Source organism: Canis lupus, chromosome 15, assembly GCF_048164855.1.
Source record: "Canis lupus baileyi chromosome 15, mCanLup2.hap1, whole genome shotgun sequence".
Lineage (NCBI taxonomy): Eukaryota > Metazoa > Chordata > Mammalia > Carnivora > Canidae > Canis > Canis lupus.
The window spans coordinates 28429840-28443720 of record NC_132852.1 but is presented as its reverse complement, the minus strand read 5'-3'; the positions used below and the strand labels follow the sequence as shown (position 1 = coordinate 28443720).

Sequence of the window (13881 nt, the reverse complement as noted above, 5' to 3'; positions counted from 1 at the left end):
CTGCTTGAGATTCCTTCTACCCCTATCCTTACTTGTATGCTCTCAGTCTCTCTCTCTCTCTCATAAATAAGTCTTTTTTTTTTTTTTAAGGAGCTTAGTAGAAGTTCCACGTTTGTTTTTTGCTATGAGAGGAATAAAACAACAATAACTTTAAAACATTCCCTCCCCCCGCTTAAGTAATAGCTGTGATTTCAGCTGTATCTTTAGGTTCTGGGTTCCTCTAGAGTTATCAGGCAATCTTAATAGGCTTAGTACAGAATTATAAAGAACACAGACTTTGGTGCCAACCAGTTGTGGGTTCAAGTCCAATTCTGTCACTATTGTGAATTGTGGGTAAATTATATAACTTTATAGGATTATTATGAAAATTTATTCAATCAGCATTCAGTTTATACTTATTAATTACTCTGTTCTGGGACAATTATCTTGGTCCAGAGGATCTTCTTCAATAAGAAAACAGATAAGATTTCTTCCCCTCACAGAAAGTATAGTCAACCAGGATTCTCTTTAAAAAAATTAAATGTAAAAAAAAAAAAAAAAAAAAAAATTAAATGTAATAAGATAAACTGTTAGAAAAATTTCTGTCACATAAAAAGCACTTAGTAAATACTAATAGCATCATTATTAATTTTTCCCAACCCATAACACGGACAATTCCCCAGAAAGTATAACAAATTTAGGCAAAATTGGAAGGGAGCCTCCTTTTGCCACAAGAACTCTCACGTACAGCAATAGCCAGGGAGTTGGGCTAGTTATAATCTCTTGAAGCTGTTGTCAGTCAAATATAAAAGCATACAACTATGTATGCAAAAATTTCTTGGACAGGAAACAAAAAGCACTAAATATTATTTTTTAAAAATTAAAAATTAGACACTTCATTAAAAATTAGACATTCATCAAAACTAATATTTTCTGCTTATCAAAAGACACCATTAAGAAAATGAATATCCACAGACAGGGAAATGTCAAAGCATAATTGTATTGCTGGAGAGAATCAGAACTGCCTTGTTTCCTTTTATAAAAAGATGGGACTCCTGGGTGGCTCAGCAGTTTAGCGCCTGCCTTTGGCCCAGGGCGTGATCCTGGAGTCCCGGGATCAAGTTCCACATTGGGCTCCTTTCATGGAGCCTGCTTCTTGCTCTGCCTGTCTCTGCCTCTCTGTGTGTTTCTCATGAATAAATAAATTTTTTAAAAAAGACAATTTGCATGATATGGGGATTACATTCAGCTGTTTACTTAGTGACCTGACAACATAAGGTTTTCTTGTCTAAATCTACAATCAACTTTACATTTTTTTGCCTGAGGAAATCTTTGGAGTCATGTTAACACCCTTATTTTATAACAGATAGGAAAAATATTAAAGATAGCTTGTGGCTTGTTCATAATCGTCTAACCAGTCTTTTCAGAACTTGACCTAGGTTTCAGGAAGTGATCTTTCCACTACTTGATGTGGACCTCTCTATTACTTTGCTTGATAATCAGTGGAAGATAGTATGTGGGCTTTATTCAGAATATTTGTTTTCTTCTGTCAGCTGGAACTGTTTTCACACTTGTTTATTTTAAAGTTGAAAACATTGCAAGATTATGGTTGGGGGTCCCTTTTGACTGAATTATGAAAATTTTTATTCACTCTAGAGAAGCAAACAATGTCCTTTAGTGTTAATTGGGTTGGGTTTTTAAAAAGATTTTATTTATTTCTTTGAGATGGAGGAGGGAAGGGGTAGAGGGAGAAGGACAAGCAGAGTCCTTGCTGAGTGTGGAGCCCAACCCCAGGCTCCATCTCACAACGCTGAGATGGTGACCTGAGCAAAAATCAAGAGTCAGATGTTCAACCCACTGAACAGCATAGGTACCCTAATTGAGTTATTTAGTTTTCTTTTTTTAAGATTTTATTTATTTATATGAGAGAGAGAGAGAAAGCACCAACAGGGGGAAGAGCAGAGGGAGAGAGAGAAACACACTCCCCACTGAGGAGGGAGCCCAACACAGGGCTTGATCCCAGGACCCCAGGATCATGACCTAAAGGGAAGACAGATACTTCGGTGGCCAACTGAGACACCCAGGGACCCCCCTAATTGAGTTTTGTCAAGGAAAATTTTACAGTAAAAATCGAAGTTATCTTCTTTCAATTTGTTGTGATTTCACAATTGTGTTGATTTATATTTATGTGATTTTTATGTCAACAAAAGCTGTAGCAGCAATAATGACCCATGATTTAGGGGTTTCAGAGCATTGCTTTCTTTTACTAAGTAAATGTCTATACTTTGCCTTTTCAATCATACCGAATTTTTAATGTGCAGTGAGCAGCCTCACTATATGAGGTAAGAAATGGTCATCGAGGGAAAGGAAACCATCCATTCATTTATTCAACAAATACTTACTGAGTTCTTCTCAAAGGCCAGCTATTATGCTAGGGAAATTGGTTGCTTTTTCACTTTTTTTCTGTCTCATCTCAGGTGGAGATCATGATGAGTAGTAAAATTATTTATTTTAGATGTCCCTGTATGACATGCAGATTTAAGACAACATAAACACTTGATGGGCTTGAATTGGAATTAAAAAAGAAATAAATTGGATAAATAATTATCTGACTTTTGATTGTAGTTTTAATTTTGCCCATGAATATTTGGTATTACTTGTAGATAAATTCTATTCAAGGTAGTAATACTAGTTCTTCTCAGAACTAATAGAATTTTTTCACTTATTTATTTTTAGAACTGTCAGATGGTGTAATAAGGTTATTTCTGTAGGAAATTGGGAATTCTGTGGTTATTTCAATTCTGATTATAACCTCCTTAAAGTTGGTGAACACGTGGTCCCTTAGGCTTGAAGTGGCAAGGTGGCAAGGTAATCATAAATTATGCCCCAACACTGGCATTCAAATGGTTTGAAAAGTGTTATTTGACTATGCACCAAAGTAGCATAAGTAAAATCTTGTTTCCTTCCCACCTAAATGTTTAGTTCTTCTGTCTCCTTTAGAGATCAGTGGTATACTACTGCTCCACCAGTGTTCACTCATCCTTGGGGAAACAAAAAAAGAGTGAAGGCCATATTGCCATGATCACCCTTAAGCAGCATTTGAGCCAAGTGTTTCATTGACTTTTTTATGCCTTTATAAATTAGTATTTTCACAATGATAAATTGAACTTAAAAACCCTTTTCTGTCCTGGGTATTTTTTAAATGTAAGAAGTCTTATATTCTTTCTTAGAGCTGTTACATATAGTGTGGTCCATAAAAGAATATTCTTCAGCAATAAAAAAAACCTGTTTAGTTCAGTGCCCTGATATAAAATCCATGTTCTCTGTAGAATATTAGTCATGGATCCCATTCTAGAATATGTTGCTCTTTATGGGACAGTGTGAAGGCAGAAGGTGTTTCATTTTTGTGTTTTGTTTTTTAAAGATTATTTATTCATGAGAGTCACACAGAGAAGCAGAGACATAGGCAGAGGGAGAAGCAGGCTACCCCAGGGAGCCCGATGTGGGACTCGATCCCAGAACCCTGGGGTGATGCCTTGAGCCAAAGGCAGACCCTCAACCACTGACCTACCCAGGTGCTCTTAAAGGCAGAAGTTTTGAAATGAAAAGAAAAATGACACCCAACTCTAATGCTTTAGCAAGAATATTGTGTTTAGTGGCAATGCTTTTTCACATTTTATATTAAGGTATAATTTACATACAGTAAAATGCTCCAATCTTAATATATCATTCAGTCAGTTTTGGTGGATGTCAAGATAGAGAACATTTTTCTCACTCCAGAAAATTTCTGTGCATCCTCTTCCAGTCAACACCCCGCTTTTTCCCCAGTCCCAGCTTCCAAAAGCAATCACTGATCTGATTTCTATGACTATCAGTTAGTCGTCTATTGTGGAATTGCACATAAATGAACATGTATTTTTAGCATTTGGCTTCTTTCACTCAACCTAATATTTTTGAGATTATCCATGTTGATGAGTTCATAATAGTTTCTTTCTATTGCAGATAATACTTTTAAAAATACAGGCAAGAAATCATTAGATCTTCACTGAGTGTTATTATTGACATATGAGTGTTATTAAAGTCAGGGCAGTGGAACTACAGTAAGGATGAAGGAGACAAAAAATCCTCTAATATTAATATTAAATGACAGTACTCCTAACATTCTCATGACTCTCCCACCTTAATTATTGCTGTATGCATCAAGAAGTACTGTTCTAGGAAACTCTATTAACAACAAAGCTGGAACTGTATTGGTTCCTTCCCTTTGTATTTGCTCTTTGACCTCAGAAAGCAAATGTGAAAAATAATTTCAGATGAGGAGATACTTCTTATGATATGACCATAATGAATACGTGCTAGAATGAATATTTTCGTTGTTCATCGATATGGTGATGGCTTGGTAGCTTTTATGCTCTGTTAAAATTGTATAACATAGACCTTATGAGCTCAGTTTTATTTTTTTATGAGCTCAGTTTTATTATTACAAACTCACTTTGATCCATAATTTATACAAACAAGAGAGTAGATACAATAAAACCAACATCCAGATTGCATTTTTGGTTTGTTTGGTGTTTGTTTGTTTGTTTGTTTGTTTGTTTGTTTGTTTTTGAAAGTTCTCATTGAATTTATCTTAAAATTGCCATTTTAAGCAAATTCATTGGCATTTGGGAGCAGAAATAAATTTAAGTGAAAATTCCACTGTGACCTTAGGGACTCAAGTTACCAACAGATCTAAAGGGTGAATTGTTACTGCCTGCTGTTGTCTTTTTCTTTTTCTTTTTTAAGATTTTATTTATTTATTCATGAGACAGAGAGAGAGACAGAGACATAGGCAGAGGGAGAAGCAGCCTCCCTGCGGGAATCCTGATGCAGGGCTCGATCCCAGGACCCTGGGATTATGCCCTGAGCCAAAGGCAGACGCTTAACCACTGAGTCACCCAAGTGTACCGGCTGTTGTCATTTTCAAGAGAAAATGACAGAAATCATTTTCAATATTTTCTGACCGAAAAGGAGTCTGAATTTTAACATAACTACATAAAACTGAAGACTGAGCTGGCCCTCTGCTAGTCCATCCCAATACATACTATCTCCATCTTTAAGATTCTTAAATAAGAAGAACCACAAAGAGATCCCAGGACATTAACTCACACACCCAAAAGCACACACAACAAGCACTTTCCTAACTTGATGGAATGTTAGCATGTCATTTTCAGTGCTTATACAACTATTCAGCAAGGAGATAAATAACCATAAAGTACAATAGTGTTTATATCAGTCCTGTGAAAAAAGGCACTTCAATAAGTTTTGCCAGTTTTGCCAGATTACTGAGAAAATATTAATAAAGTTTCAGATTACCCCATTCTGTGAATCCCTCTCAATCACTGATTTTCTCATTTCTTTCTACGTTCTGTTAAATACACCTTCCTTCTCCCCTCTCATACTTATTTTTCTCTTCTAAATTATTTTACCACATTCATATTTCATTCTGATAATTCCAAAAAATGTTGAAATGATACTTCCCTTTAACACAAGCTGCTTTAGTGTAGAATTTGGCTTACATCTACTCATAAGTCGTAGTTCACATAAAAAAAAAAAAGTAGTTACATCTGAATCTTCAAGAAAATCTCATTAGTATAATTTAACCTATATGGAGGACTTGCAGTGCTATCATACCATGCCTCAAGAATCTATGTTCCAACTGTAAAGATGATTAACTACTTTTGAGCAGTATGCATGAATTCTCTCAGCAGTTCGTCGTCATTTTAGTTGTAGTAATTAATTTTAATTAACTGCCAATAATGTTTGTTGCCCTGTGGAAAAATGAGAATATGGCCCTTCTTTCCATTTGAGTATGAGTAATGATATCAATTTAATGTTAGAAGGGTAAAGAGGTCTTCAGTTGTGAAATAAAGAATTATAAACCTGATTTCCCAAGGAGTACACTCTGCTTGAAGGGTTTTGAGAAGCCCTAGCTTAGCAGAAATTAAAGCTGATAGTAAATCATCTTTCCTCCTCCCACATATTTAGGGTTCTGGCTAATAAAAATTAGATTTTTCTCAAGAAACTCTTAAGAAAGTCTCAAGTACACAGTCTAACCTTATACCTAAAGGAGCTGGAAATAGAACAGCAAATAAACCTTAAATCCAGCAGGAGAGGAGCAATAATAAAGATTAGAGCAGAAATCAATGATATAGAAATCAAAAAAAGAAAAAGCAGTAGAACCGATCAGCAAAACTAGGAGCTGGTACTTTGAAAGAATTAATAAGATCTGGGGATCCCGGGGTGGCTCAGCAATTTAGTGCCTGCCTTCAGCCCAGGACATGATCCTGGAGTCCTGGGATCGAGTCCCACATCAGGCTCCCTGCATGGAACCTGCTTCTCCCTCTGTCTGTGTCTCTGCCTCTCTCTCTCTCTCTCTCATGAATAAATAAATAAAATCTTTTTTTAAAAAAAGAATAAGATCAATAAACCCATAGCCTGGCTTATCAAAAAGAAAAGAGAAAGGACCCAAATAAAAATCAGACTTGGCTTCCTAATTTTGGAATTAGTATTTTTTGTTGTTGCTTCTCAGTCAAAATGTTCAAATTCATAGTCCTGTTTTTATAAACACATGTAGTAATTTAGAGATTCAAACTTAATATCATAGCCTTTTATTTTTATAAGAAATAATTTTACCTCCTCTCTTTGAAGTTGAAAATTGGATCATGATTGTACTTAAGACTTCTTTAGGGGATATGTTCATGTAAAGTAGCAGGAGTAGGAGAAAACTCACTCTTAATTTTGCTGATAATATGAATTATTGTCAGCAAAGTAATATCTACACTACATTAACATAATTCAAGTATGTTTATTGAGATTTAAAAGGTTTTACTTTTAATGGAGTAATGGTGGTTTTAAAAAAAAAACTTAATATTCACAGTTGTTTAGGAGTTCAAAAACATCAAACTTTTCAAGTTTCACTATCCCTTTTTTAAAAAATAAAATATCCTTTGAATACAGTGTAGATTCTCATTTTACCAGAAGAGGAACCAGTCAGCACAACATACAATTTTGGAGCTGGAAAAGACTTTCAATATCATCTAGCTTAAACTTGACATTAACCTAGTTCACTAAAATCACTACCTTCTCAAGGATCTTAGCTTTCCTGCACTAATTTCCAGAAAATTAAAGGACCTCTAGTCCCCAATTCCTTTTGCTGTACATGTCTGTCTTTTCCGTCCCTTCTGATATTCTCTGTATTCATACTAATGGTTACAGCTTGAGGATTTTCTTGATTCTTTATGCCTGAATTAGCTTAAGAATAATCTATTGTGTGCAGAAACATAACTTTTTAATTTAAATGCTTGGCCAAAGGAAAGGTGAATAATGCACAGTTTTAGGAGGAGTTGTAGTAATAATTGAGTCACTGGTACTCTAGAGGACACATATCAAATGGTTTTTTGCCATCCAGACTTAAGAGTGAGTAATACAACCCTACTATGTAAGAAGAGTAATACCACTTATGTTATTAGAGAAGCAAGAGTGGGTAAGCACAGCTTTTCACTTGGAAGTTGAGGGTGAGGGGCAGTATGTTAAGATTTTTGTTTTATTTTCTCAATCCTATTTCTCATTCATTAAATCAGCAGATATTTGTTTAGAATACAGTGTGAGCTAAACATTCTGATAGGTCTGGGTATACAGCAGACAAGATCCAGTCTTTGGCCTCAAGGAGCATGTGGTGTAGATACATAGCAGAGGGCAATGCTGGATAAAACTGCCTACAGAACAGAGAAGATATATAGGATCCCTGAAAACTATTCTTATAGTTCCACCACCACACAAGCCATTTACTAACTTTGCCCACCCCATAGAATGAGAAATAACTATTACAATTAGTTGTGTGGCATTTTGGAAATGAAAAGTGCTATAAAAGAGCTAAATAATAGAAAACAAGATTAAATTACGTGGTAGGAATGGTTCTTATAGATACGTCCAGTATTTATGTCATCACTATAGGATTGCTAAAAGGAAGGAAAAGCTAACTTAGGTAAGTGCAATTGGCTAGGTTTTGCAAAGATGAGAAAATATCTGTGTGTATCGGCAAGAGAGATTATGCAATCTTATATTACTTTGAGTAATACAGGAACTAAATATAGTTGGAATATCACATCTAGTATCGAGTTTCCACATGCCTACAGCTTCTATTAAGGATCTTCTGCATTTCAGTGTTTATTTGAAGTATTTCTTTAACAGTTTTTAAGCACTGCCACTACCCAAGACTTATCCACCAACAAGCAATTATATTTTCATATTCAGAAACTATAAGAAGATTCGTTAAATTACACAGAATGAATACTTAACCTTTCTGTGACTGATCTATCAGTATATTGGGTTTAACAGAGTTGTTATCAGTGATTCATCATGCCCGATTCTTTCTGATCTTACTTATGTTTTTAAAGTTTGTTAATTCTCTCAGAGGACTAGGATACCAATTTACATCCCATTCTACATCCTCGGAAGATGAAGAATTTATCGAATTGGGCATTTCTTTCGCATGCTTTTATATGGTCACATTCTTATACCAAAGATTGAAATTTTCAAACTGTAGGGAAAAGAAGGGGTTCTTTTTTGATACTCATTCAATGTTCTTTGACTATGAACTAACCTTAATTTTATTATTTTGCATTTTTATGTTTTTGCCAGAATTTTCACTTGCATTAAATGAGGCACTGCACCACAACGTTTAGCCTGTGGCATAACAGAAAGCAGGTGGCCTGTCATTGAGAATCATGATCTTACATTCTGTTTTTTCCTGAACAATATAATTTTTTTGGTCTCAGTTTATAATGACATATCTCTGTAGTTTAACTTCACATTCAAACAATAAAAATATTAAAAATTTAACCTCATGCATGCCACTTACTTTTTAAGAAATATATTCCTATAATTATTATCTGGTGGAGAGATCTTATTTTTTACTGTCTTGCCCTGATTTAACAAATTTAATGGTATGAAGAATTTCCATACAGTTGTTTATTATTTTATTTGTTCCATATATTAGTGCTTTGGTCTCTAATGTCCTTTTATCTTTATTGTATTATCTCTATACATTTCCACTTAGAATAAAGAGATAGAAGCATGAAAATTAATAATCCATGCCTCAGACTTTTTTGCCATGCTTAATAAGAATGAGCAATTAAGGCTAGTAACCTCAGTGCTTAATACTGTTTTCAAAACTCAGTTATTCCATATATTGTCACTTCAGTGATTAAAGAGTAAGTATAACATGTAATCAGATTAAAACAGGATAACTAAACCAGTATTTAAAAAAAAAAAAGCTATGGTGTTCTGTGCATTGCATGGCAGAGTAGTACTAAAATTTGCCTAAATTCTCATGATGTTTTCGGATATTATGGGAACGCTTTGGCTACCCTTCAGTTTGAATCCTCATAATGACAAAGGTTCTAACAGTTATTTTTTAAAACCACACTATAACTGTTTTTAGAAAGTTATAACTCATCTTCCTGGTTATATTTGTGATAAGTTTGTGAAACTGTACCATACTACTATGAAAAAGGTAAAACTTTATGTGTACTTAGATTTTGAAAAGTAGCATCATATACATTTAAAAAGATTTTTTGGTAACTTGTGGCACTTTGGTAAAGGAATGTGCAATTATAAAGGTTTATGCCATTTTATTATTTTTTTTAATCACCAAGAATTACTCTTACTAAGCTTTAGATTGAAAACCAAACCCAATTTTAAGACTGGCACTTTTTCCTACCACTAGTTCCTGTTTCTATAATTATATGGAACCTTTAATTTAAACCATTCTTTGCAATGAGTTTTAAGTTTCCTCCTCCATCCTAACTTCAAAGGCCCTTAATTTAAGGAACATTTTATATTAATCCAGTGATAGTTAGATAAGCATGTTAGGTATCATGGACATTTAATCTGATGCCTGGCCTTAGTAATCTTCTGATAAAAATAGCTAAACTCCTGAAAAAGAATACTTGAACATTTTAATTAGTTTTTATTGGTTATAACCAGTTTAATAAGTTGATGTCCATATAGTCATAATTTATCTTAAAATCTGGGACTGCCAACATAACTAACTACACAGCATTACTTAAAATACCCTCATATATTCCAAAGAGAAATGACAAGAAAAAATAAAATTCTGTATGATTATGGCTATTGTATACACTTCTGGTAGGTTTCCAGTATTTTACTGGGATACACCCATGGGTGGTAGAAGCAAACTGAAAACAAATATAAATGCTTTAACATTGGATGTTGGCATCAGTATAGATTATGCATAAGCTATTGCAATAAAAAATACTCGTTGTGCCTGTATTTGAAGAATTTATCTTAGATTTTCTCTGGCCTTTTTCACTTAAGGCTGTACAATCATTTAAACATAGAGACAACAGAATATATGAATGAATGAATGAATGAATGAATGAATGAATGAAATGATGGCCTTGTTTGCCATGAAATAATATTCTGTTGAATTTTTTGAGAGGCATTGGCTGTTGTATATTATGACATAAACTAGATTGTTCACAAGCTGCATGTGAGTCTTATGTACAAATCACAGCATTAGGAAATTATACATCTTTCTTTTTCCTCATAAATTGAATTCAGAATTTACAATTCAAATTTATAATTTTAAGCTGCTGATTATTCCAAGTACCTAATGTGGATTAAAAGATTAAATGAAACAAGACCTATGAAAGAATGCTAATTAATAGCATAACCCTATATACTATCACACTTCTGATAATGTTAAGTTTCTTATAAAGCCTTAAAATATTTTAGTGAAAAATTAATTACCTAGAAATGAAGGCACTTTATTACCTTGAACTAGCTATTTGTCTGTATAGAAATTGTCTAAAATCCCATAAAATATTCTTTATCCTTTTATAAATTTATTCTATTTATGTGTTTTTCTAAAGCTTCTTATTATATAATAGAATAATTCAAACTATTTTAACTTAATAGAAAATTGTGTTACATGATAGAACCAATGAACAATTCAGAAATAAAACTCTAGAGTAACAAAAGTGTGTGTCATAACAGCAAAACCATTAGTCTAAGTTAGTCTATAATTATTTGAGGTTAAAGTGTAAAATTTGAAGACTTTTTCATTGAACAATTTTTAGACAGCCTTTATTTTTTAAATCTTATTTTTAATTGGTACTACCTTTTGTTGAAATGTTGTTCAAATACAAGGGCAATCCAAAGTGTTAGGCCAGCCTGTCATAACTCAGTTTTCTTTAGTTGAGTCTTTTTTACCGTAACCCTAAAACATTAAGAAGCCAGTTTTGTTTCTTCTATGTTCAAGTCAGCCCGGCCTGGTAAATTATCAAATTTAAATCAGTAATGTGGATGTGCTGCTGTGTATAGCTGTGCCCTCTTCAGAAAATCAATAGTTGATTTATACAAGAGATTTGATTCAGAAAAAAAGGCATAGGATAATTTTTTTCAAAAGTTAAATTTTTTCTGAAGTTCAACATTACATCTTTCTGACATTTATAAAACATAAACTAACTTTTATCCAAGAATATTTTTTAACAGAAGAATATTTCACAGCAAACAAACTTTGTTTTCTTTTTTATTTGGGGGCAGTTCACTTAAGAAGAAAATATTGGTCTATAATTTCACTAATCTTTAATTCTTTCTCTGTGGTGGCCATTTTTCTATCACTAGTTTTAAATGTTTTACTAAATGTAAGTGCTGCTTCACAGACGCAGTTAACATTACATAGTACTGACAGGAGTCAAGTTTATTAGCAGTTTACTCTTATCAACGAGAAACTAAAAAAAAATTCCATGTCAGTTCTTTGGTTTGTATCTTGCTATCTTTTTTAAATAAGATATATTAACCCAAAGGTGTGTTAATGTCATGGCATGAACAATCTTAAATGTAGATCTATTGAGTATTTTGTGATGCTGAGTAACAGACTTTTCTCAAATCTCTGTGATGCTAAATATTTTCCTTAGGAGGTTTTGTTTAATGTTAGATTGTTGTTCTGAAAGATGTTGGTCCTAGTGGGATTTTTTTTAAAACTGGGAAAACAAATAAGCGCATGTATTACAAGTATAGAAATGGTGAATTGTAAACTTACCGTATAATAATGATTCTATTTTCAAAAATGTTTTGCTGTTAAATATATACAACATAAAATTGCTGCCATACTGTAATTGAGTACTTTTTCTTAAATGACCCTGTTATCACTATTCCAGAATTAGAAGTTGGGCAGATACATGATTGATTCATGTGTCTGCATAGATGCTTCAAGGTATATTCTTCTCTTGGTGAGTAAAAATATATTTTCCTTGGCATCAATGCATTGAGATCTGAATATACCTGTATCTATCCATTCTTATTGCACATTTCTTATACAGTATCTTTTAACATGCCAAAATTGGTCTACACACAACTTAAAATTGAGGGTTTGTTACATGCTTTCTAACAGAAAGGTTTTCAATGATATTCATTATGGGTTTGTACTGTGAAAATAGTGAAACTCCCTTTAAAATTGCATATATGCTAAATTTAAATTAATATTTTTTCTTTAGCTCAAATTGCCCTAAATCCAGAGAGACTATCAACCCTTTTCACTGTTGTCAAATCCAGCATAAGGAACAGCCCTAGGACACTCCAAACACAGTTGAGGAATAAGGAATAAGTCTCTTATGTTACACTTCAGAATAAAGGCATTGTGTGAAAGAAATGAACCGAAGTTCATCGTGAATGCAAGGCTTCTGTACTTGACATTCCTCCACCGAAGGGAAGACAAGTGTCAACAGCATTGGCATCATTTTCAAACTGATCTTAAGTGGAGTATCTTCCACCACACTGGAGTACTTCTTGACTCTTACAGGGTTTGGGGTTTTGTTTTTTTTGTTTTGTTTTGTTTTGTTTTAATTTTGTTTTGTTTTAATTCGCATCAAGCCTTTGCGTTTTCAAAAAACCATTTGTCAGCACTGAGGTAGAGAGACATAGATTTGAAAATACTTTCTTAAGAGATCATGTAACTATATAACTCAATTTAAAAAGAGGAGGAGGGATAGTTTCAACCCACTGCCTCTCACAAGAAACATGTTTTTAAATCTGTAACTGTTTTAGTGTTAACAGGGTACAAAGTGTTTTTTTGTCCTGTATTGTACTAAAGGTTCTCATTGATTGGTGATTGTATTGTACTGTATGAAAACAAATCATTAATTGCCTTGTATTGTTTATAATAGGCCATACCACGTACTACTTCAGTTTTTATGTTCCAAGTTTTCCAGTGATGCATGTTAACAGTTAGGTCCGAAAATTCTGTGGTGCTAATTATTCCATATCCAATGGTGCTTTTGTGGATGCTAACTGCACACATGCTGAACAAAGCTTGAAGTATCAAACTTTTCCTCCCTTCCTCTGTTTATATAAAGTAAAATGAAATAACTTGAATTTGTCTCAAAGTATCACTGACAATCTAATAAACTGGTTTATATGTGTGATTAATTTGGATTCTTAATTATTTTTCAGAAAGCAGATTAGCTCTACTGGGCCCTCTTATCAAACAAAAGTTGATTTTTACCATGTGTTTATTTTGTTAGTTCATTGGTGCCCCCAAATTTGTGGTATCTTTGGGAATTTAAATCCACTTGGCCTAGCTTCTATAATCAAATTTATGTTAAATCTACAAAAACTGGCTAGACCTACCAGACAGGGAAATGAGTATGTTGAGAAAACTAAACATGTGACATTACAGTGCCTTTGTCTATTTCAGTATTTTACTAATAACATTTTATTATCTACTTGAACCATGAGATGACATTTGCATGGAAACAAGTATGCCTTCAGAACCTTTGTTACTTGGTCAGATGACATTAAAAACACCATTCCTATATGCTGATGTTTAAAGTCAAA

The 13881-nt window shown here is 33.5% G+C and overlaps 1 protein-coding gene across 3 annotated transcripts in view; it reads left to right on the top strand.

The window, feature by feature from the left end:
• PURG (purine rich element binding protein G) overlaps positions 1-13473 on the top strand; it is a 37276-nt gene extending 23803 nt beyond the window's left edge. For all 3 annotated transcript variants that reach the window (XR_012007602.1, XM_072776363.1, XM_072776361.1), the window contains one exon: positions 12543-13473. Coding sequence is in view for 2 of the 3 variants with exons in the window: in XM_072776361.1 (XP_072632462.1) it covers positions 12543-12652 (110 nt within the window). In the remaining variant the exon portion in view is untranslated. The remainder of the gene's footprint in view (positions 1-12542) is intronic.
• Positions 13474-13881: the final 408 nt, after the last annotated feature.